Here is a 26,998-nt window from a genome sequence, read left to right as displayed (position 1 = left end):
TCTTTGAGAACGTCTTACAAAAGCTCTTCCTCTAGCTCCGGCTTTTGCGAGACCGCGTTTTATCGCGTCTATGCAAACGAGCTATTGTTAGAACATTTTCAAAGGGTTTCCTAACTCATTGTCCAACGTTTGTGTTTATTTGGCCGTTTGTTCCTATCGGTGATCCGGAGCTGTGTTTATAGAAAATCGATAGAGAGTAGGCGGCCAGGTGCAATTGTTCGTGATTCGTTGAAGTCGCGTAGAGATACATTTGTTTGATATATTGTTAGATGTCGCAGGATGTTCACGATTTCTTGCTTCACACGAAATAGCGGATGTTGGTTAAGATTAGTTGGAAAATAAATTGTCGGGTTCTGCAAAGGAAGTTGCAGTATTTTCTTTCGACAGCTTTTTAAAAGGAAACTTTTCAAATCGTTCGTGGGACGAGAACTTTTAAAGAAATACCTTTCCCGCCCTTAATACGCGTATAATATCGATGTTAGAGGGAGCTATTTTAACACACGGTTGTCACGCTTGTCACACTGGACCACCGAGATCCTCTTTAATCTTCAAGTAGCTGCTATTCAAAAAATAGCAGTGATATTGAATCGAAGAAATTTGGGAATATTGTTCGAACGTCCTAGAATACGTTTTGATAAAAACTGGTTAACAAACGAAGTGACATCATTCCGAAAAAAATCTTTTTCACTGTAAATTTTAAAAACGATCATTTTTATGAAAAAATATTGTTAACGTTCGCGCGATCATCAGATATTATAAGAAACGCTTCAAATTAATAGTAAACTGTACACACGATGCTATTACATGAGAATTATGAAGATATTTCTTTGCAAAGTAAAACTGTGGATCGCTAGGACTCATAATGACAACCGATTATTATATTAAAATACACGAAAGAATTCACATGATAAAAGTAAAGAAATACTTGATCTTGAATATCATAGATCATCCGTTCTTACAAAAAAAAAAAAAAAAAAAAAAAATTGCAGTGGTGTCAAATTCAAAAGCTTCCAGATAACAGATAAAGAATAATCTTGCGTGTATATGTATACGTTCTTTGTATATGTAGACGAGTACGAAATCTTAAATAAAATTATACTTTTACACCTTTCAAGCTCACTTTATCTTCCTGTAAGTAGAACCTAATCGCCACGAGTGGGGATGCAGAAATGAAAAAATCGCCGACGCCAGCGGAGAGCAGAAGTTTTTCCGTAGCCAGAGTTTCCAGTATCGCGCAATTATATTATTCCTATATTCGCGATGCGAATTATATTATTCTTTGAAAACGCGTGTTCCACCGGCGATTTGGTATTCCAATGGCGTGCGTACGCCGCGAAATTTAATGAATTCGCCTCACGAACCGCCTTCTCCTTTCGAAGGGGAGGAATTTTTCTATTCCATCAGGACAACCGACGAGCTTAAACGAGCGTATTTTCCTCGTTGGTTCCTTTTTATTCCCCCGGCAATCTCTTTCGCTTGGAATTCTACCGCTTATTTATAAAAAAAAAAATAAAAAAAAAAGAGAGAAAATGTAACGAATAACAACGATCACCCAAAAATGTAATTCCTTTGTGATTTCTTCTCGCTCTGCATTTCGCAGTTCTCTTCTTTCTTTTCGCCTTACGAGCGTGATCGATCGGTGAGAGAATATTAATTCGCGAAGAGTGTTTCCGAGATAAAGAGTATCGATGGCTGGCAATTAATTCGAGAGACGAGCGGATTTACCTTGTGTGGAAACAGTGACAAGGAATTCGTTTAATGTTTCTTCCGTCTTCTGTTCGTTTCTTTGTAGCATAAAAGTCACTTCGGGGACCACGTTTATTTGTCGCGTGAGATTTCTCTGTCTACGTTTTATCTTCACATTGGAAGTAGAAAAAGCTTGGATTAGCGTGGAATCAAGCGAACAAATGAATATTTATAACGCTATTCGTAGAACAATCAGAGCTGAAGCAAGTAATCGATGCGGGAAACAAGAGTACGAAGCTGAAAATACATTTATTTTGGTATTCGAATATAGCGAACAATTTTTTGACACATTTATCGAAGTAATTTGTCGATAACGGTGCTCCGCTAATTAATCGCCTTCCAGTCTATTTGTCTGTATGATTAGCGCGTGATTAAGGTAATTCAATTGTTTATATATCTTACGACCGAAGGATAAGAAGAACGCATTAATAAGATGATATTTATTCAGCCGAATATAGTGCACCATCTCGTCACTTTGATTAATTTAATCATCTTGATCATAGCACCGGGGCAATTGGTTCGAATTTCTTGTTTTAATAACATTGGATAGTAACCCTATTAAGAGGAAATCTGTTTTTAAGATTTCACGAGATTAACGTGCAAGTTTGTATAAAGCTGCGATAGCTTTAAAGGGATTCTACGATTTAAGAGGAGAGACGATTTGCCGATCAGGATTCCCCTCAACAACTCACAGACGTTCGATAAAACGAATCAACACCACACACTATTACAAAACGTACGTGCACAATATAAATAACAATATTGACACAATTTTTGTTACAGTTTTTCTTCGCTCTTTCCTCCTCCTCTTTATCATCGTCTCTATGGGGGCACAAAAATATTTTTTCCCCATAACTGCTAAATGTCCCATAAACGCTCCGATTCTTAAATCCGCATCCTCGCCACGAAGAAGCTGTTTCTGCCAAACTAATCTGTTAATGAGTTCACCGACAGATTGCTCGATCATCGTCCGCGCTAAACGGGCACAAACTCTCGCTCGTTTCCTCTAAACGCATCTTCACGCGATCGATTCGTAATCGCGGACACAGCTGTTATTTAGAATCTACAGCTACCTGTTACGCGTCGCCGTTTCTGTTTCCATCGGAAACGCGCTGCCAAGGTCCAAGAGGAGTAATTAAAAATGGCCGTTCGGGGGATCAAACCCTTTGGTCGTTGCGGAAAGGTCGTCAATGGCTAGCTGCGTTCGTCCTGTATTCGCCATTGAAACAAGCTCATTTATGGCCACGTTCTACCGCAGCTTTCTCCGCTATCGCTATGCGTAAACGGCGGCGTTAATTGCGTTTAAACTCCGCTCTGCGGGTTTATTCTCTGTGCATAGCAGGGGATGTAACGCTGCACAATAACAAAATGGTTCGATTGTATGGATAAATAGGACAACGAAGTATTGTAAAAAGAGCGGCACGCGAGCGAAAGAGGATTAAGCTTTCGTTAGCGGAATTTTGTTTGTTCGAGAGAAAAAGGGTATCGGTATTATCGAGTGTAGTTTTTCTTTTTTTTTCATTATAGCTCGAGCAGTCGTTTTTTTCAAATATTTCTCGACGTCTTTGTGTTTAATCAAGCGTAGATGTTTGGTTTAACCAGTTAGCTGTTTCTGACGAGTATACTCGTTACGAAGAAATAAAGTTTGCCCTGTCGTTAACAAAATTAAGAAATATCGGAATAACAGCTAACTGATGGTTAAACTGGAATTTTTCAGTCTGTTCGAAGATCTCGAGGTATTTGAAAAATGTGGGTAACCTTTGGCCTTTAAAAAGGCACCGGGCAATTCAACCGATTAATTCGAAAAAAATTCATCGATACGTAGTTTAACTTTGTTTTAAATAAATGTCCAAGTAATTTGTACCTATACCTTCCGAAAGATATTTGTACGTTTATGTTAATCGAGTGATACGCGAAGTATGTTCACGCGAAATATATTCGTTACAAAGCTACGTATTTTTTACGTGTTCTGCGTACGTCTTGCGTATTTATTATACGTTTAAGAACATACTCGATATACGCAGTACCGTGTTTTGCGTATCACAGCTATGACAAAGCAACGCGAAACATCTTTCACAAACATTTTCACAAACGGGTTCGATCTCTGTGAAAAACGAAATTAAATTAAACATCGTGATCGAATCGCCTTTGTAAAAGTCGTCGCCTTTTTTCCAATCCACGTTCTTTGCCACGGAAAACAGAAACAGAGGAAAAGCTAGAATTAACGAGGAAAATGTTTTACAAAAAAAATATCTCGCGTCTATAATCGTATTTTTGGAAAAAAAATAAGAAAGAGAAAAGAAGATACACGCTTATCCTCGGCTTATCGATTAAATTACCGATTATTTCTATCCAGCGAGCAAATTTACAAATGAGATACGAAAGGCGAGATCAGCCAGCGATCTCTGATGATTTAATAACCGTGCCATAATTGACCGTTCAATTAACGTGCCTCTAGCGTCAGGAGGCTTGCGTCCAGAGTAGATTTCAGTTGCACACGACGTCCTTTTATCGTCGTTTTCTCATATTTTCAACGAAGCTTCTCCTGTCTTCGAGACGTTTAGATATAAAGACAAGCGAACAACGTAATACAACAGCCGTTGTCGATGATAACAGCGATCTGTGTAATTTGGCGAGCTGTAAAACCTCGTAAATCTCAAATTAGCTCGTAAGCGTTATGCGGGAGATTAATTTTCCTACGTCGGTAGCGTTCGAATGAGTTGCTGTTTCTCTTGTCGACGATCGATGCGAGATAATTTGGATTTGACGGGATTTTACTTGGGTTAATCGAGGTTAATCGAGAAGCTTTTCACAACGAGTTTATAAAAATCGAAAGCCGAAGAAATTTCAATGTGCGTTCTATCGAAACCAGTAGAAGATTAATGTAACTTCTCGTTCGATCAGGAAACCTTTAATGGAAAATAATCGGAATACTTCGAACACGAAAGAATTTTAGAAATAAACGAACGACAGAAGGCTGACTCGGTAGTATAATAAATCAATTAACTAAATATTGCGTGTCACTAAAACGTGACAAAGCTTCGGTGAAATTCTCACTAATTTTCTCGACTTCTTAATAGGAACTAACGTGTCGGCTGGAAACGTTTCGATCGACGATCCCTCGAACGCGATGATTTCTCTGTTTAAGAATTCGGCGTTTCCCTGTTTTCTTTTCTTACGCGTTTCCTTTTTTATCGAAAATAAATCCTATCGCGTGTCTACGTTTGCAAAATTCTCGTTGAAGGCAATTCCTTTCTATTAAATTTCGACTTGGTGGTTACAAGAGTTTCTAGCTGAAGAACGAGCCGTTTAACGAGTTATCCTATTCCACGATAAAGTATCGATATCCGCGACCGATATTTCCATTTCGGCACGGAATTCCACGACAAACAGAACAAATACGTTTCGTCGAGCGTTTTCGAGTTCGCCAAGTGCCATTTCCCCGATACCCTTCTCCGCTGGTGTGTTCGTTAACGATGGAACCTGACGGTAACGAGATACACATCAACGAAAGATACACAAAACTACTTCCCGTGTCTCGTTTATGTTATTTGTTCGTATAACCAATCGCAAGTGCACGCGGTTCCCTTGCGTCCTGGCACGAGCAATTAACCAGTTGGCTGTTTTTCGCGAGTATACTCGTCATGAAGAAATGGTAGTATTTTCTCCTCACAACTCGTATACACGTTATACGTAAGAAAAGGTTACAATTTGTAGCCTAAACTGTAATTTATTGATTGCAGTACATCGTAGTAATAAAATTCGCGAATAAAACAGTCGTTTTTTTACAACTGAATTGCACGTTGCAACAGGCACGCGTACTTTGCGTTTCACGAGTATACTCGTCGTCGTCGCTTACCTGTAGCGACACAGCTTAGGTACGCGGTTTTCAAGGAGATCGCAACAGCTGAACTGGTTAAGCGAGAGCAACGTGCGCGCACATTCGCGTTCCTGCATATCAAACAACGCGATTACTTTTGTGATGTTGCATTATTACCGAATGAATGGCAGTTGTTCGCGATAAAGAGTTTCCTTTTCAGGTGCTGTTTCCTAGAAAGCGAAGAATTTGGAAGATGCCGCGGTATTATTTAGAAGATGAATATTATCTAGAAGATATTGTTTAGAATTTAGAAGATGACGAATAGAGCCAGTGACGCGAGACTCTCCATGCAGCCGCATTTTCTAACCTGCGGCCTCGGCCATCGACAAGAAGCCTGATCACGAGTATGATAATTTTTAATCATTCTTGAGACGAACGACGTAATAATTTTAGAAAGACCGTGACTTTGGAGAGAGTACGCGATTATCTGCTTACAGGAGAAATTAACCGAAATTGCTCGTGATAAGATAGACAGGATCGTTTTGCTGGCGTGAAAATTAATCAGAGCAAAATTGCGAAAGCAGTTGGTCGCGAGACACGGCATTGTGCAGCGTTTACGTGGCTCGTTCGTTTTATATTTCATCGCGTGCGCCGCATTTACAGCCGAACCATCTCTCGCAAAAATATTCATTGCGTTTCTCTTATTACGCGCTCGTATAACCAACTATTCGTGCAACTTCTTTATTTCCGCCTTGGACCGAAATATTTACCATCTTCCGTTTAATTTCGACGGATCACGAGTCGAGTCGAGGCGACTCTCAGTAATTATTTTTAACAAGTTTTTCAAGAAATCTCGAAACCGACAATTGCGATAAAAAAAGAGGTCGTTCGATTACGATACAACGGCGGTGCCAATGAAAGATACAGAAGCGCAACGAACAGATACGTAATATCAAATTAATTTTGCAGCTTCGTTGCGTTTTCGAGAAACGTTTTAAAAACTGTCCATCGAGATAATTGCTGGAAGTTGTATTTTGCTGTCGTTTAAAGCAAATGGCGTACACGTACGCGTGGGAAAATAAATTTCAAACGAAATTGCACGAGACGAATTTTGTACGATTTCCCGCGTCACGTATTCTTAGCATAAAAAAAATCGGCAGCCACGCAGCTTGCAAAATTAGTAAAACTAACAGCTCGAAAATACGACGAAGCTACTGAAGAACATAGAAGAATTCTCTATTGGAAAAACGTAATAATTTTCCACGACTTTGTGCGTTCAGAGTAATCAATACTTCGTAAGAATCAAGTTTCACATCTCGCTGAATGAACTCTGGACGAAGCAACGGGAGATAGAATTAGCATAATCACAGCAGAGATCGCACGAATGGGGAATAATTTAGCAAGAATACAAATGGGAGATGTATCAGAAGTCAGTTCTCTAATAACCATAGACGAAATAGCTCACACCACTAAAGATCAATCAGTCTTTCGAGAACCTCCTCCAATACCTCAGACACCACCTCAATCATCCGAGGACAGAATTTTTCCTAAACGTTCTACACGATCGGACGTTAAAGCTAAAGACGCGTTAGAGTGTATTTCGACACTAAACGGAGAAGATGACGCAGGGGTAGAGGAGTTTATCCATGAAATACAAGAAATAAGAATAATGTGTAGCGAACAAACATTATTAAAAATGATTAAAACAAAGAAAATTGTGGGAAAAGCCGCAATGGCAATCAGCAATATCCGTATTACCGAATACGAAACCCTGTACAAAGCGTTGAGACGTAACGTTAGCTACTCAAGCATCAGTGAGAGAACACCAAAACGAACTATGGAAATGGAAATACAACAAGTCGTTTTCGAAAATTGTTTAATCGTAGTTTCGCGTTCATAAGCGAGCGATGAATAAATAAACGACGAAACGAAAGTTGCAAAACAGCATTGAATAAATAACATTCTCGCTAAACTGTTTAAATCCTTTTGGAATTATTCACGATGGTTCAGAGTCGAGAATTAGATGTTTAAACAGCTTGATAATAATAATTGAGAAACGATTATTTCTATCGCCATCGTTGATAATTAATTATTTAATATATAATATTTAATTATTGAAAAACATAACCATCCACTAGGATAATTTCTGTGGTTTGTTACAAGAAGCGCTGACGTTATATTTTTATGTAGAAATGAGTCAAACCGGATATTCAGTTTTGGATAAAAATTTATAATTCTAAGTATTTCTAACGATAATAAATCAAACCGAGACAAATCAAAGATTGCTATTTTCTTCAAACTAAAAACTTTCCTTCGCTTTTCTACATTTTCGATTCGTCGGATCTCGTTTAAAAATTGCTACATGGTTTCATAAATAATTTTTCGACGCGCAAACGACGATATTCCCTCGTGGCAATTGCCAACGTCTCTTACGAGGAATGCGGCACGAGAATGGCCGCTCTAACTTCCAAAGAAACGCCATGTAAAATAAACGACGAGTTCGAAGATGTTTGGTCTGGTCTAGCCGACGTCATACCGTGAAACGAAACAAACAGCAGTCGGTTTTTAATGTTTCAAATTCTTATGAATAAGGGATGAACGTGGAAGTTGGTATCGTGACCATGACGTCGGTCGATGGAAACATTTTTCAGGGACATTATTATCGTTCCGTCTGTCGCAGTCAGTGCGCGACTGGTCATAAAACAATACGATCGCGATTTAACCAAGAATCTTGAAATTTTTATTTACGACTGTGAAAACGTTGCTCGCGCTACAAATTGTGACTCTTTCTGCACGATCGTTTCAACTTCTGCTCCTGGTACGTATTATCTGACGTTTCGTATTTAAAAAGGAAAAAAAGGAAAAAAATCGTTGCGCTTTTTGTGTTCTGCCGAATCACGCGACAATTTGCGATTAACCAGCCGATTCTCGCTTCCACGCGCCGTGCAATTGTGTTCTGTGCGAAGAAAATAGCGTGAGCGTCCTTGGCAAATTATGTAAAAATAGGGACCAAGTATGAGAAAAATATAGAAATATATCCTTGATATGTTAAAAAAAGATTGGAACGCGAAATTAACATAATAAGAAATGTTAAGAATATTTATGTTCAAGGTACTCTTCAGAGAATTTATGCTCAAGTTGTATTATGATTTAACTGTAATACCACGCTAACTACGATATTATGTTAATGTTAGAATTCAGAAAATAGGATAAGATGGATTACATAAATTACGTAGAATTATGTAGTATGATATTCCATTTTCCTTTCTTCGTGTAATATAGTTGTTTAAGTTTTATAAGCGGTTAAATTTTATTATCAAATTTCAATCTACACGCATTAGCATCACGTTATACAGGCTTGTTTTTCCGGAACTAAACAGTATCCTGGCTCTTATATACTAACAAATTTCACGTGACTGAGTGAAGCTTGTTTAAGCTTCCTTTCGTCGAACATGGTTCACTCAAGAAATTTCGCAATGCCATTTTATACTGTCATTGTACGAGCGTTTTAAATATTCAGAATTGGTTATCTTACGTGGTGTCCTTATACGAAAAACGTATACAATGTGAGCGATAAGTATCTATATAATTACTTACTGCGAAAGCTCGTCCAAAGCCGAAATAATAATAAATAATATAATTACTTATAGACGCGTCGTTAATTGATTAACATTGGAACTACTACTAAAAGAAGAGACGAGAAACATTTTAACACATAATAAGGAAAAAACATTTTTATCCGCTTAAATCGTTTACTAAGACAATGTAACAGAAACAGGTGCACTAAAAGTCATCAGGAATAACGAAGAGCTTTTCGAAGAGCATCGATCGACGATAAATAAATAAATAATAAATAACATAAAAGAAAATACTTTCTGTAGCCACTGTAAACTCACTTACAGACGTTTTTAACGTAATTGCCAACTAAAAGGGTGAATGTACAGTGACATTGAAACGAAACGATTAGACGTGAAACGGTTGGCAGAGCAGAGTGAATTTCAAGTTCCCCTGGCCGACTGGTCAATGCGTCGCATCGGTATATTACTATGAAGCGAAATCCTCGATTTATTGGCTCGACCCACGCAGCCTGTGCTGTACCAGCGACAACTACCTTAATTAAGTTTACCTTCGTTAAAGGCCTGATTCAGTGTTCCCCGTGAACATCCGCCGCCTGCAGCGCTGTCCCTTCTGCTTTCACCGATCTGCATCCTTCCCCTCGAGACTCGTCCAGCCTTGCTTCGATCGTGAATAATTCGTTTTAGAGGTCCGATTCAGCGGTCTTAGTCCGATATATCTCGCTTGTCTGTACGAAATGTAAAAGAAAAGTCTCCAGTTCTTGCCGCGTGCAATGAAATTCCATTGTAGATGACTTGGAAAATTAAAGCTTCTACATGAGAAAGTATAGCGGCAAATATTGGACGATAGCGTCGAATTTATTAAATTTTAAACTTGTAACATTTCTTACGTCGCGTGAAAATTGTTGCATAATTTTTCCTGCGATCCTATGTTCAACTAGTTGGAATTTTATACAAATATCGGATTAATTTAAATGAATAAAATTATTAAAGCGATACACACGAAGACGAAGATGTACAAGCGATCATACTTTTGTTCGAATGAAATGGAAATTAACGACAATGGTATTCCGGCGTTAAACAATCCTTTTAGTCCTTTTATCGTATAATACGCTAATTTTATGGCGAGAATGTGTAGTTTAAAATTGTTAAATATCCTGTAGAATACGTGAAAACTTTTATGGATGCTTGTATCGTATTTTAAAACTGACCTTCTTGCTCGCAGAAATTCACATATCAAATTTGATTTTACACCATCCAACTTGTTTTCCTTCTCTTCGACGCTTTTCTTCGTCTCTTCTATCCCGCGGATGACATCGTATATGTGTGAGTATATTTGCAGTTACGATCACAGGTTGGAAACTTGGTGCACGTTATAGTTACTCGAAGCTTCGATCACTTCCCCGACTATTTATTTTGAAGACTGTGCAAACGTTGGAAACGTCGAACGTTTGAAGAGAGAAATCCCTTGAAGATCGGCTATTTCCTTGCTTCTACACGCCTCCAAATGTAAAGCGTATTAAACGTAACATGATCGGCAATTTCTCTCGTTCAATTTTATGCCTCGACAAAGCGGAGTCTGTGGTTCCTTTTTTAAATAAAAATCGTAACGTAAATTAATATACAATTATAGTTAACCTTTTCCTAGGCTACAGACAATTTCCATCCAATAATCGATAATTCTAAAGAATCATGGAAGAGACTTGAACGAAACTAGAATTCAATTTCATTTTATATCGAGAAATTGTTAGTTATTTCGACGTTCGAGAATAAATGAGAATTTCGAAATATTAAACAATTTTTCAGTACAGTTAATTTATTTGTTGGTTAATTTATTTAAATGGTAACCATTTGTCAGTGGTTCTACGCCGAACGTACAATTATCTGTATTTATAACAAATCAGCGAACAAAAATCTTCCGCGTTACTGTGTAGAAAATAAATGATCCTCTTTCACCTACTTCGACGAAGATATTCTAAAAATAAATTTCTGAACCACTTGGAAAGTTTGGCAGAGAATAGGAACGGCCGTAAAAATCCAAGCTGTAATACCGAATCTCCGAATCGTAGTTTGCTAAACGTCAGCCCCGAACTCGAGCATTTATGCCAACCGTTATAACCCAGTTCCATTGCCTGACCACCTGTATACTTCTACTACTGACGGTCTGACCACCGCAGAGGTTTGCGTGTCGCAGGTCGTTACAGCTCACCTACATGTATACCAAGGAGCCTGTATTTCTACGTATGTACAAAAGGTGTTAATAAAAAATGTATTCAGTTTTTGGAAGGTCGTGTATCTATATATAGCTGTGTACAAGGGTGGAACAAAATAATGGAATAGAAAAATCTTATACATTATGTACGTATATGACATATAACAGGCTTTTCTGTTATTAAATAATAAATTATGTATATACAATATTGTATGATTGCGTCTATACAACAAAATATGTATTATTTTACGTATTAAATAGTAGATAAAATTCTACTAGGTGGTCCGAAAAGTTTCTTTTGTATTATAAGGAAATAATGGATGCCCAACATTTATCGTTGTTGACAAACTTTATCGTTCGTCGTTTCACTCGAATCCAGAAGTTCGTTACTTTTCGCCATCGTCGACCACCGTCTCATCTCCGCTATAGGCTTTCTGCTCCTAAATTTCGTGGACGTTATATATATTTATATATATCGCGTTCATTGTAATTTAGGAGCAGAACATGTAGTGTATAATGAACTATACCTTCTTGATCATGATCGCCTTAAGGTGGTGTCCTGAATTAGAATGTTCTAAAACAGCGTCTTTTTGTGATTTTTTTAGAAAAGAAAGAAAGGAATAAAGTTATTGAATTGTGAGGTATGGTTTTATGTATATTTAACGAATACAATAAAATTTTCTTTAAAGTAAAAAAAGAAATTATAACAGATTTTTAAGCCTATTTCATGGGCTACAGTTTTCAATCGGCGTGAAAGGTGCACCTCGTAATTCCTGACTGAAACGAAAAACCGAAAAAGGATTAAATCGTTATATATTTTTCTTCTCGACCACCGTCTCATCTCCGCTATAGGCTTTCTGCTCCTAAATTTCGTGAATGACATATATATTTATATATATCTCACTCATTGTAATTTAGGAGCAGAACATGTAGTGTATAATGTACTATACCTTCTCGATCATGATCGCCTTAAGGTGGTGTCCTGAATTAGAATGTTCTAAAACAGCGTCTTTTTGTGATTTTTTTAGAAAAGAAAGAAAGGAATGAAGTTATTGAACTTTGAAGTATGGTTTTACGTATACTTGACGAATACAATAAAATTTTTGTTAAAGTAAAAAAAGAAATTATAACAGATTTTTAGGCCTATTTCATGGGCTACAGTTTTCAATCGGCGTGAAAGGTGCACCTCGTAATTCCTGACCGAAACGAAAAACCGAAAAAGGATTAAATCGTTATATATTTTTCTTCTCGACCACCGTCTCATCTCCGCTATAGGCTTTCTGCTCCTAAATTTCGTGAATGACATATATATTTATATATATCTCACTCATTGTAATTTAGGAGCAGAACATGTAGTGTATAATGTACTATACCTTCTCGATCATGATCGCCTTAAGGTGGTGTCCTGAATTAGAATGTTCTAAAACAGCGCCTTTTTGTGATTTTTTTAGAAAAGAAAGAAAGGAATGAAGTTATTGAATTGTGAGGTATGGTTTTATGTATATTTAACGAATACAATAAAATTTTCTTTAAAGTAAAAAAAGAAATTATAACAGATTTTTAAGCCTATTTCATGGGCTACAGTTTTCAATGGGCGTGAAAGGTGCACCTCGTAATTCCTGACTGAAACGAAAAACCGAAAAAGGATTAAATCGTTATATATTTTTCTTCTCGACCACCGTCTCATCTCCGCTATAGGCTTTCTGCTCCTAAATTTCGTGAATGACATATATATTTATATATATCTCACTCATTGTAATTTAGGAGCAGAACATGTAGTGTATAATGTACTATACCTTCTCGATCATGATCGCCTTAAGGTGGTGTCCTGAATTAGAATGTTCTAAAACAGCGTCTTTTTGTGATTTTTTTAGAAAAGAAAGAAAGGAATGAAGTTATTGAATTTTGAAGTATGGTTTTACGTATATTTGACGAATACAATAAAATTTTTGTTAAAGTAAAAAAAGAAATTATAACAGATTTTTAGGCCTATTTCATGGGCTACAGTTTTCAATCGGCGTGAAAGGTGCACCTCGTAATTCCTGACCGAAACGAAAAACCGAAAAAGGATTAAATCGTTATATATTTTTCTTCTCGACCACCGTCTCATCTCCGCTATAGGCTTTCTGCTCCTAAATTTCGTGAATGACATATATATTTATATATATCTCACTCATTGTAATTTAGGAGCGGAACATGTAGTGTATAATGTACTATACCTTCTCGATCATGATCGCCTTAAGGTGGTGTCCTGAATTAGAATGTTCTAAAACAGCGTCTTTTTGTGATTTTTTTAGAAAAGAAAGAAAGGAATGAAGTTATTGAATTTTGAAGTATGGTTTTACGTATATTTGACGAATACAATAAAATTTTTGTTAAAGTAAAAAAAGAAATTATAACAGATTTTTAGGCCTATTTCATGGGCTACAGTTTTCAATCGGCGTGAAAGGTGCACCTCGTAATTCCTGACTGAAGCGAAAAACCGAAAAAGGATTAAATCGTTATATATTTTTCTTCTCGACCACCGTCTCATCTCCGCTATAGGCTTTCTGCTCCTAAATTTCGTAGACATCATATATATTTATATATGTGCTGTCTATCGCAATTTAAGAGGAGAACATGTAGTGTATAATACATACATGTTCGAACAGTTTCTTGAGCGCTCAACGAGTCCGCTCAGTAACAAACCAGATGAGAACTCTGCGACAGATTATCGTTGGAAAGTCACTGAATTGAACAGACACAGATTGCCACTTTACAGGAAACATTGAGCAAAATCCACCCCATGGACACTTAGAATATAAGCACCAGGTACCTCCAGAAAGTTACCCTGATGTTCAACACGCTGGCTTACGTTTGAACTCTCTCACTGACGTTTCTTGCTTCTTACGTTTATACTAAATACTTGAAATAAACGTACAAATCGCAAGTATACTAGAAATCTTTAATCTCTCTTCGCCTTCAGCGTTAATTATTACGTCGTCCGAAAAGTTCCTTTCTCTTTATAAGGAAATAGTGGATGCACAATATTTTCTGTTTTATATTATTTTATTGAATTACGTATGGTCGATTTTGCTCTATCATAATAAAGATCACAACGTTCGACAGATTAGGTTTCGTGTTTGTATAAATATTACAATACAAATTATACAAATGTATAAATATATTAGGTTCGGATAACCTAATATAAGATAATGGAAACAGCTGTTATATGTCATATACATATATGACGTATATGCGTGTAACATGTTTCCATTATTTTGTTTAATAGTGTATGTGGATATGTATATATAAATGGATATGTATATATAAATACATGTGGATATGTATATATGTATATATAAATAGAACCACGACCTTCGAAAAGGGAAATTCATTTTTTATCAACATCTTATTAACGCCTGTACATCTGTAACACGTATGGCATGTATGTTTCTTGTTACACGAAAGTTCGCGTGTCCGCCAATCGTACCACCGAAACGTACAATACAATACGAAGAAACGAAAGTTTAAAAGGCTTGAAATATTAAAAAATCGTGATACTATAATAATTTCGCTGTGTAATTTTACTTTTAAGACGTTGCTTTATTTGACAAGAATATTATAATTATAAATAGATGATCAGTTACCAACGTTTAAATTTTCACGTCCACCGTATATCATCCGTATAGCTGAAAACACTTTGTCGCGTAAGTATTAGGACCATTTCTGTTTTATATTATTTTACTGAATTAGGTATCATCCATTTCGTTATATTTCTATTATTATGTTCGTTCAATAAACTAATATAAAACAAAAAAACATTATGTGTCTATTATTTACTTATAAAACGAAAGAAACTTTTCGGACGACCTAATACCAAGACCAGCCTTTTCTCAAACTGTGTTAATCACCCAAACTGGCCCTTATTCTGCAAGTTCCCATTCGATCGTAAATGCTCCGCGATCCATGGACGATAGCCCACGTTCTGGCTCGTAAAATTTTCCATCGAGAAGATGCGTCATTTCCCGTACACCCGGTAGATCCACGTCGAAAGGGATTTTGTCACGCGATGGCCAGCCGGCCAGCTCGAGAGGCTCGGCTCTCGATTAAAACAGGGACTATCGAGCGGCCTACGTCGCCTTTTGCACACCGTGTCCCCATAACGTGCTACAAAACGCGAAAACGAATCTCTCCGTCTGTTTCTGTGACGCGACGTCGGCCCAATTCGCGTGTGCCAAGTGTTGTTTCCGCGATCCCCACCATTTTTTTTCCTTCCCTTTCGACACGATTCTCCAAAGGAGGTGAACGACCAGGCGTTGTCCTTGTCGCGTTGTTAACGACGGACAAGAGTTTGCTTCGCAGAGGACTCTCGGAAGGGAAAAAGGCAGGTTTGTTTCCGTGTTGTGCGTGTTGTACACGGAAAGGTGTGTTTGCTTTGCTGGCGGTAGGTCGAAGGGATGTTTATTAGTTGTGAGAGGGTGTTTCTCTTTTTTGACGAAGGGTGGATGTACACCGGGAGATTGTAATTTTTGATAGACTTCAGGACGAATGTCGTGTTGTTTGTAATTGGTGTGTGTGTGTGTGTGTGTGTGTGTGTGTGTGTGTTATCAGGGATTGAGAGCGTCTCGTTTGATGGACGCGGTATTTTTAGATTACGCGACAGAGAATGCTTAATGCGACGCTTCAATTAAAAGAATTAACGTAGAGAGGGTGGTTGTAGCGGTTGATGAGCATTCTGCGGATACGTACGCAAATTTGTATTTTTATGGACAGAATGGAAACGAATGGTACGTTGTACGTTGCAAATATTATGCTTTCGATGTGTTCTATATTTTCGCATGAAACCTGGATATGTTTTATACGTGTAATGTAGACAGTGCTACAGACCGTAAGTGGGCTGTACTGTATGTTGTTAGAAGAATATGTGTGTGTGTATTGAGAGAGAGAGAGAAATTGGAATAAAGCGAGCCTTTGTGGAAACACATGGAAGAGAAAAAGATTGAGGAAGACAGTTGTAGTATTGTAAAATAAAGAGCAGCTTTTTGTTTCGAAAGTTTATTTATTTATTTGTTATTTATATGTATTTAAGCTCTTTTGTGTGTGCAGTAAGAGATATAGATATAGAACACGATTCTTTATTTCGCTTATTTATGAAATAGGAGAATCGATACGGTTACGTAAGGCCACTAGCCTGAATAATTACTGCGAAGAATCAACGTATATCTCGGATATCGTAAAACTATTATTTCAAAACTAGCGTGCCATCTACTCGAGAACGATGCACCCGAAACTGGCTCTGGAAAACGAATCTTCGCCAACAACCCCATTTAAACGAGCCTCCTCTGCAGCTTTATCCTCAGTCGTTGCGAAAGTTGTCTATCGCAACGATTTCCTAATCGTCCAGTGGACATGCAGACGCTCGTCCATCCACGCGATTATGCAAATTAGCCGTGTCGATGCAGAATCGTTGTTCGGATTCGAGGGGTCGTTAAATGGCTACAGCTTGCAACGAGATCGGCGATTCTAGTTGGCAGAGTGGAGGGCAGACACTCGTCTCCTGGCACGTTTACAGGCCGATGGAAAAAGTTTTATCGTATTCATGGGACGAAGAACGATCGTCGTCGAGGCGAGTCCAGCTTACGAACTCTGAAATCGATTCGATCGTTTCCAAAACGGATACGACGTTCATTATCTCCTCGTCGTCCATCGACCTCGTAAAAACTTGCCGAAGAAATCACTTTTAACCGCGTTTATGCTCAGCCAGCTTAGATTTCTCGAAATTTCCTGGAGATATCGAGCAAGAACTACGACCCTGGGAACCTGCACCGTCGTCGTTACACGTCGTTTGCCAAATTATAAGGTCGAGAGGTAACTCGGGCAAACGTTCATTTAGTTTAGATACTGAAGAGCTCGTAGCGATGTCGTTAGACCTCGTTACCGTAAATGCTACGTTTCACGTCCACGTATTAATAACCGTTGTTGTAAGCTGCAATGTAACTGAAAGTGGAGCGACAAGAACAATGCGAAAATCATGACCGCTGCTATGAGCTTTGTTGCAAATACCCTAACAATAACGATCTCCTGGTATTTTATGTTTCGATGTTGACGTAACGCGGAAAGCTGGCATAATCAGGGTGTACCTATATCGCCATAAATGTGGAAATTTCAAACATTGTTCGCGTAATACGTACACGGTTTACATTAATTAAATATACAGTTAACTCGTGTTCGATATCGCTACATAGATAACATAGCATTGTCTATTAAACACTTTGACCGCCACGTGGAAATCACATGTTTCGCTCAGGACGCCACGGGAGTATTTTTATTAATCAAAACATATGACAAAATATTCATAAATTCGTGTAAGACAACTTTCTTCCCCAATGGACCGTTTATCCTATTGATGGTCACGGGTGACCAACGTGGCGCCTTGGTAACATTTGATAGCGACATATCATAACAAGGTTTTGTTTATTTCAACAAACCATTTGTTACCATAGATACTGCGCATGAGAAAACAAAATAAAGAGTGTATTGAGATATATGTAATTTTGCGTGCCATACTGCATTAGCTGCGTAGTGGTGACACACGTATATGAGTATGAGTGTGTGTGGGAGTATGTACGTGCGTAGCGTCTCGTGGAACAAAATAAGCATAGCGGTAAAAAGATGCTGAGACAAAAAGAATGCTGAGACAATGCTGCAATGGATATCTACGAATATCTTGTAAATCGCGTATTAAATAAATATAAAACAATTTTCATATTATTTCTACGTGTAATGTGAATATTCCTATACATTTATTTCGGCGACTAACGTTCACAATTCTCAACAGGATGAATAAACAAATAGAATATATATAGAATGTCGATACGAAAAGGATATCGTAGAAAATATACGAACAAATTCTATAGATTATTTCGGTATTTCCGTAATTATAAGCAAAACTACTAGATATTTTCATTGTTATCGTTAATTATCAGCTTCGTTGCTTTACCATTATCGCTGTCGATGTTATTACGATACGAGACACGCGATTATCTCTGTTAAACGATAGATTCGTTTGTTGAGTTATCGCACGGTATGCGTAAAGGCCGCCTGCTACTCGAGAAGAAGAAAGTCTCTGCGATATAACGTAATCCCAGGTGTTTCGACATTCTGCGTAGCAGTTGGCGTTCCAATTTCAAAGTAGCCGCATTAAAGGCAAACACAATTAGTGGGACATGGCCCAGTCGAAAGTTTACACACGGCCACGCAAAAATCGCGGAATACGAGGCGGGTAAACACGAAGAGGAATATGGCAAACGCAAAAGGTTTCCGGCGAGTCGTCGAGCGGACTTAATGGGGGCGTGGATCGATATTGACCCCGGTTTACACGGGCAATTTTTTCGCCATCGCTGACATGCTCCCGTCAAAGCTTTGTGTCGCCATACTTTGCCAACTAATTAATAACTCGTCGTACTTTTTACCTGTACGCTTGTTTGCATCGTAATTAAAAGAAGTGAAATTATATCGAGCCATAAGAAACGAAATATGGTACGGTAGTAAGTGAAACAGAAGTTTCAACGAATAATTACCCTACAAGTTCGTTTTCCGTTACATTGTATAACGCTTCTGCGTTTTCTACTGCAGCAAAATATCGCGTTTCGATGGAAATTATTATGTAAAATGAATGTATATAAACGATAGTATGGAATATACGAGAATAATTATAATATAATAGAATATCATTCGATATTTAAATATATATACTACGTATATGATACAGGAAAGCTTTGAAATTGCATTTACTGTATTTTCAACGATTGGTGTAACGCATAAAGAGAAATTACGATTGTTAATAATTACGTCAACGTAAAATACGAGAAGGTGTAATTATTTTGGACGAAGTGAGCAAAGACTTTAGTAAACTCTTGTATCGGAATCGACCATACGCATTCCTAGAAGGAGGAAGGGAGAGGTAAGAATGAATAGCTACAAGGAAACTTCTTAGTTCGAAATCTTCAGAAAAATTTAGCAATATACATGAAATATGCGTTTCGTGCTTCGATCCAAAAGCTTTCACGCAAATTGGAAGATAGAACGCGCATCGGAGTGAGCCGGACGCTCCTTGAAACGAGTAGAAGAAGGAGACCTTCTTGCGCATCCTGCAAGAAGATTCTTCGGAATTTCAAAGCGAAACGCAAACATCGGCAAAGTTTCGCGTGGATGGCCGTCGATAATGATTCTGGCCAGTCTCGAAGAGGATGTCTTTGTGATTCGTCCTCGACGAACGATTTTATCCGAAATCACAAGCCCCGTAATGACTCGGTGTGGCCTGGTAGTCGAAGCGTTCCAGTTTTTTTTTTTTTTTCTTTTTTTCTTCTCGGGGCAGGAAAAACCGATGGAAACTGATTACTCGTGGAGAAAATGCGACGGGAAATCGATAGCCGGCCGATGCGTGGAACGACGCTCGTTTTCAACGACTTCTGGAGCCTTTTGACGTTGAAACAGGGGTCGTGGCTCTGATATATCCAGGACAAGAGGAAATCGTTTTCATTTCCAATGGAACGAGCCTTCGTATTCCCTGCGCGATGGAAAATGCCTTTTCTCTAGTTATTCCGTCACGTACAACGGAGAATCTCTGTTAACCTCGAAGCGATATAATTCTCTTCGTTATGTCTGCTCGTTCGGGATTAGCCCCTTAGAGGGGGAGGGGGCGGATTCTCGCGTGACGACGACAAAAGCCAGCGAATTTCACGAATTTTTTTTTTACTCGAACTGCTAGTTACACGGAACTGGAACGTTTTCCTGGGACGTAGATATAGTCTCGAGGTACAAATGTAATTTTTTTTTTATATCTCGATTCTTTTCATCGTTTATCAACTTTTTTAAGCGCAACGTTCAATAACTTTTTTAAACCGGCGTGCGCGATAATTGAAAAAGTAATTGCTCCATCAATTTCGAACAAAACTCATTCGCTTGGTTGCAAATCGGTCCTGGGAGATTGAAGCTGGAATTTCTACTCGATTATTTTCTAATATTCTTTTTAAACAACGTACGCTCTATTTATCTGTCAGAGAAGACGTTGGAGATTTGTTGGAACAAATAGGCGCGATGTCAGCGTGAAGTATCTAACGTTAAGAAAAATCTCTTTGCTTTTGCGTTCTGATAGCTGTGACAGATGCCATACTGTACGCCAACGATGGTTACATTATAAAAGATGATCGCCGGGCTCGTATCGCATGCAACAAACGATAAGGAGAAGTGAAATAAAAAGAATTACTTCAACGCTTTTGCACTTCAACGCCATTTACTTACACGCCAGAAACGTCTAGACTCGTAGAGACAGCAGTTAGTCGATGGAAAAAATCATGAAAATGACTTGCTTTTATCCTTGTTACCTCTGAAATGTTTCTTAACACTCGCGACAATATAAAAAATGAGCACAGCTGATCGTCCAAAATGCACAATCCTGTACAAGACACAAGTACAATTAGCCAATCATTTTATACCAATTTTCACAAAACATTTTAACCAATTTTTCTACTAATAAATGTATTGTGTTGGCAACTAAGCGATTGCGGATTTTGTCAATGCCACCTAATGACAAAATCCGCAATCACTTAATTGCCAATCGAATATTTACAGAAACACTTGTTACTTTTCGCTTCCTGCTTTGCGTTTCACGCCTACTTTGTGTATCAAAAACTAGTAAAATTAGCACGTGGACCGTTGATTTTGAAAGTGGTGCGAGTCCATCTTCCTTCGTTTCGAGATGTTGAAGCGTCCGCGTTTCCATCGATCGAAAAATATTGATACGCTCTACTTGGTTTGTCCACTTCTCTGCAATGTGTTTAAGTAGACCTGAACTCAATATACGAACAATTTCCTTCTTTTTCTTTGAGAATTAGCCAGGCCAGTGTCTTCCTTCTGCATCAGAAACGAACCTGAACACTACGTTCGAAATTAGTGAATCGTTGAACTGATTAAATTTTAATCGTTCAAAGTGTAACGTGTTTTATGTAACGTAATTTTCTTTCGTGGGTAGATAAGAGCCGAGAAAGCAAACTACCGCTGTTTAATTTCCATATCGTTTGTTTTTTATTCTACTGATGCGACGACTGTTCGAGGAAACTGTAGATCGCAGGAAATGAACTCGCACCGCATATCGAAATAAATGATTACGCATTAACAATTTTGCGATTGCGTTTTTTATCGAAATTTCAAACGAACAAAACAAAGGAATATTCTAAAATGTAAATCGTGCGTTGTTTATGAATAAAAAGTTCACGTTGAAATATCCTTCATGAAATACATTCATTGAAATACATTTTTCGCTTTCTCTATTTTTTTCGAAAAATGTACTCGACCTGCAATTCGAAATGAGCGGCTCGTATAATGTATCGGAAGTACAGGAATTTAATAAAATAAGATGAAGGTAAGATATGGAAAATTACAGAGTTACAGAAAAATATGTTGCTATACTACGACCGAGGAACAATTGCGTTAGAGAAAATCGTGTATTTTGACAGACTAGGTCGAAAACAATTGTAAAAGGATTAATTCTAATTCCCCCACTATTGGTATAGTATTTTAATATGCTGCCTTCTTTCGAGCTTCTTTCTTATCTTTTTAATATCAAAAGGTATCTCAAGTTTGAACAAAACACGGAAGAACTGTCATTGATACGTTTGATTTGCCGTTTCAATTTTATGTTGAACATTTTCTTAAGGCATTGAAAATTTTCCTTATTTTCTACGAAAATATATATATCTTACAATATAGATTAGAATATAAAAATTCGAGGATAGCAGAACGGTTAATAATAAGTATTAATTAATAATCGAAGCGTTTGAGGACATTTTATTGAGTAATAAAAATTAAAGGTACAACGATCGAATTGTTCGATCGTTCGTGGGAAGAGAATTTTTTTTTTCTTTAATTTTATAAATGGAACGTCGTTCGTAACTAATGAGAATCGAGTTGCTTGCCATTACTCTTGATTATTCAAATATTATTGGTAAAATACGTTGAAAAGTAATGTGTCGTAAACGCGATTCCACTCTCGGCTCACGTACGGTTTCATTCCCGGAGGGAAACGTCGGGATTTAATACCGAAAACGTTTCTGGCATCGAAAAGGGTTACAAATCAGCCCTCGACACGCAACTAACTTTTTCATCGACCGAGTCTCAGGAGCTCGTAAATCGATGACAGATATGATACTGAGAAATATGTGTAATTATCGGAATAATGTCATTGTTCCTTTAGAAACCTTCCGGGGACTTTCTATTTTACATTTATGAACAAATATTATGATACATATATCGAAGATATAGAAACGAGAAGTTTCCAACTACATTTTGACGTATCAATGAAAATTGAATCTATAATATTTCATTCCCAAAATTTTACTGTACAAATATTTTGACTATAAAATGTATTTTTTATTTATATATATACTAAATAATTAGCAATTAAATAAAGTGATGAAATAGTTCTAATAAATTATTATATATAATGTGGCTATTGAACGACTGAATTTCATCGGTTTTCTATATTTTTCAAATAGAAATTTAATCCCTATCAGAGAATTCAATTCTAAATTTGATTAAAAACACTGGACGAATGAAAATAATTATTCTAATAGATAAATAACTTTTTATACTAATTCCACATATAAATATTCCCTTTTCCTTTCTTCTCCTTCTGGTATCTTATCGTCTTCATCATCTTCTTAGCCATCTCCATCGACTTCTTCTTCCTCCTCCACTTCCTCTTCTATCTCTTCTTCTTCTACCTCTCTGTCATTTTCTTCTCTCTCCTGTTCCTTGGTTTCGTCATTTTTCCCCTAAACGTAAAGCAACGATCATACGTTCGAGCTTTCGGTGAATATTTCTATCTCGAGGTTCTCAGTCGAAACGACGTTAATTCGGTTTGATTTCACGTTCGTAGTCAGTCTTTACGAAATGTGCTAACGAATGACATACCTTTTCGTGTTGTTACAGGAGCAAGCCGAAAACCTTCGCGTTCGATCATTGTTTCTATTCCCTGGACCCGGCCGTGGAAAACTTTGCGAATCAAGATGTGGTGTTCGACGCCCTGGGTCGCGACATTTTGGACAATGCGTTCCAAGGTTACAACGCCTGCATTTTCGCCTACGGTCAAACCGGTGAGACAACATATCATCAATATACCGATTAACCATGGAACCAACGTAACAGAATATATTTTACGATACGAAGATCGAGTTGAGCTTTGCTAAATGAAACTCTACGTACGCACATAAATTGTCGTACCCTGTACCTGTCATTGGTGATTTGCGTTAGCGATATCTGACGGAATCTAGCGGATTCTCCTGCGAGGCGACATAGATTTAGTGAAGGGAATTGGGATTTATAGGTAGCATCAGATAGTGATAGATTTAACTGAACCTAACCCGAGGCAAACCTAACTTCCTGCTTCCTGATGTTATCTAGTACGATGTTTAGATAATCTGCTAGCTTTCCTGTGACGTAGGTTTGCTAAAAGGAATTCGAATCTGTGGCGAAGTTACACACGACGGTGTAACTAATTTTAAACTTAATTCGAACTTTACGTAGCAGCGTTCGAAATTTCTTTGGAGTTTCGAAATATTAGATCGTCGTAAGAGTTTCTTGTCTTGTAATAAGGAAATGATAGATGCAGCACATTTTTTCTTTTATATTAATTTATCGAATCACGTTGGATCCATTTTGCAGTAATAGAAGAAACGAGAGAAACTTTTGCAAGAATCTAACATGGATATTTTATATTGTTACGAGCCGTGTCTACGCGATTTTATTATTTAAATACCTGCTACGGTATAGCCACTCCTATTGGAACATTCATTTTCAAAATACCGAAGGTTTTCTTATCCGAAGATAATAGTAGCTTGTCCGAAACGTGTCTTTCTTTCGCAAACGTGTTTCTTACAGCAATGCACCTTCGTAGAAACGTGAAACCGAGTCTGTGCGTCTATTATTTCCTCAAAAAGCGAAAGAAACTTTTCAGACAACCTAATATTTCCCAGTTGCGGATTTTTCCCTTTTGGATATGGACATATTTCATTGACGTTCGCATATACAGTGTATTCTTCTCTTCGTTCGAATCGAAACAAATTTCGATTATATTGTAGATAATTTAGAAACTGGTAATAAATAACGTGATAGGTTATACGCGTTTAACATTTCGACCTTGATTTCACGGTCCTTCAGATAGCCACACCCAACGTAACACGTAGCTGATTAAACTCCCTTCACGTGGAACGTTTCCACGTACTTACTTTGATCAGATTCTGGTTTCATTAACATTGCACAAGCGTGTCGCATTACGGATTTGTCGCCTCGCTGTGGTCTTTAAGTCTCTCCGTTCCGACGAGATCGTCATTAATCGGCAAGAATCTGATTATTTACCGTTCGTTGCATAGCGAATGCAGCGTTGATGTTCGCGTGACTGCCAACGAGACTACGGACGTTCGTGCGATTTTATGTTCTCGCGAACGTAATTAGAGAAAAAAGTGTCTAAATAGAAATTTGTTCGAGTCTGCTAAATATCGCGACGAGTACGTTGCTCCGGATATTTTTTCCTAATTTTCCGTATCGCGTGCTGCCTGTAGATTTTTCCGCCACGACTTTCCTTCTTCGCCCTGACACGAACTTTTATTTCAAAATTCCCCGGTGAAAAGGACAAACAAGAAAAAGCCAAGCGTCGATTGTGATCTCAATGATTCGTAGATCTTGAAACGCGCAATGAATTTATTCGCTCGACGTGAATTTTGATTCTGAACATTTTTAAGCGTCCTTTTTTCGCGAGAGACGAAAAGGCAGCTGGTTTTTATGCTGCGTTTAAATCCGAGAGAGAATAGCACGGAGAGAAGCAGCGTCGATTAGAGTCCGGCCATGCGCTTAAAATCGCACGGGTTGAGGATTAAGGAAATAATGCCGCCAATTGAAAGACAGAGGGAAATAATAGCGCGTGATAACAGAAATTTATGCACTGGCGTGAACTGTAGTTTGGTTATCACAGTTCATTGAAAGTTGGCTAAAAAGGTTCGCTGATTTTCAAAACGCAACGCTACGACGCAATATTCGAAGAACCCTGAAGACGACGAGGGAAGAAATAAAACTAATATAAGAAATAATCTAATGACAGGAAAGGTAACGATAATTACTGTACAATTGACACGAGTTATGTGGCACTGGTACTATTTATGACCAAACAATTTGTTTAATATTGTAAAAGTTTGTAAAAGTCTACTGTACAGGAGTCTGTAGTCGCTAGCAGCCTTCAGAGGAGGACGTGACTCTAAATAAGTAAAGATAAAAAAAGAAAGAAGGAATATTTCTAAACTTCGGTAGCGTAGAAAGCATAATGGAAAAATCCACGATAATAAAAATATACGTCGTCCATTATAAAGAGTACACCTTTAGAACTTAGCGTTTGCGGAAAACTTGACTCAATTTGTGTTTCACGGAGATTAGATAAAAAGCAAACAACCTTTTCAAATTATCGATGTATCTGAAGGTCTGAGGCGAAACTACACAACTTGTGAATGACAGTGTATATCGCGCAAACTTTTTTTTATTTAAAACGTCGTTTATCGGCATCTATGAACTATATACGCTGGAAACTGCGCTGTAAACGCTCAAACATGAGAAAAGAAGCGAAAAAGGTCAAAAGGAAGCAAAGCAGCGTGAAATGTACAGTGCAGAAGAAGAACAACGACCAGAAGCGAAAACGAGCAGAAAAAGGGGAAACAAAGGAAAAAGAAGAAAAGGAACGCGAGGAGTAGAAATAGAAGGCAAAGATAAAGAACGAAAATGTGCAAGATAATGGAAGGAAAAACGTGATAGAAAATGGTCTAATCTCCGACCAAATGAGGCACCAAGCGAAAGAAACGCCTGTTACTGATTTTCTACGTCGTTCAACATCCACGTTCACCGTTTTCATCTAACGTTTTATTTCTGCCGATAAGGCGAGAACATGGTTCCACCCCGTGAACACGATCACCGTCATCCGCTTTTGCGCGACGAATAACGCAATTAGAGGGGTCGACGCCGATAAAACGCGAACAGTATGAGCAAGGTTCACCTTACAGAGACATTGGCCCCTTTTCTCTTTTTCCTTCTGCTTTTAAAGCGAATTAACCAAATGGAATCGAAGTGGAAATGTCCTTTTTTTTTATTTCGGTTATTTCTCTTTACAATTTGTTCGATTGGACATTCGAAGAATTCTTCCAGCTATGAATTACCACTTGGGTGACTATCCTCGGTAGGATTTCATCTTGCTAATGCAACACGTATCCCATGGGAGTTCCATAACAAGTCAGTAGGATGCTTCTTCTTTAACCTTCGTTCAGCCTGGCCTTTTTACGTTCCAGGGCTAGTCGATTAGAACGTTGCGCACCTCTTTTATTACGTTTCTCTGAATTTCCCCTTGAATGGTTGGTATTTTTAGATCTTCCCTTGGATCTTCCTCCGTGATATATCACGATGAATTGACAACTGTTGCGAGTATAATTGATCGTAGCTATTCAAATCTAGCGACGTGGCTCGTTGCTGCTAATCCCTGTAGGACTGTTCCATAGGTTCGTATGAGTTTGATAATTGTTTCTGTTGAGGTTATTCGATGTGTAAACGGAGAAAACTCGTGGATAAATA

At 37.9% G+C, this 26,998-nt stretch overlaps 2 protein-coding genes across 8 annotated transcripts in view; one reads left to right on the top strand and one right to left on the bottom strand.

Moving 5' to 3' along the window:
* Positions 1-5,990, bottom strand: part of LOC143302693 (uncharacterized) — a 43,579-nt gene extending 37,589 nt beyond the window's left edge. The window contains exon 1 of the mRNA XM_076618637.1: positions 5,934-5,990. Coding sequence (XP_076474752.1) covers positions 5,934-5,990 — 57 coding nt within the window. The remainder of the gene's footprint in view (positions 1-5,933) is intronic.
* Positions 1-26,998, top strand: part of LOC117158988 (Kinesin heavy chain 73) — a 180,894-nt gene that overhangs the window by 122,328 nt on the left and 31,568 nt on the right. For all 7 annotated transcript variants that reach the window (XM_033338429.2, XM_033338438.2, XM_076618623.1 and 4 more), the window contains exon 3: positions 23,327-23,490. In XM_033338429.2, the coding sequence (XP_033194320.1) occupies positions 23,327-23,490 (164 nt within the window). The remainder of the gene's footprint in view (positions 1-23,326; positions 23,491-26,998) is intronic.

This window comes from Bombus vancouverensis, chromosome 5 (genome assembly GCF_051014615.1).
Source record: "Bombus vancouverensis nearcticus chromosome 5, iyBomVanc1_principal, whole genome shotgun sequence".
NCBI classification, from domain to species: Eukaryota; Metazoa; Arthropoda; class Insecta; order Hymenoptera; family Apidae; genus Bombus; species Bombus vancouverensis.
Note: the sequence above shows the minus strand (reverse complement) of the source record. Positions and strands in the feature narration are given on the sequence as shown.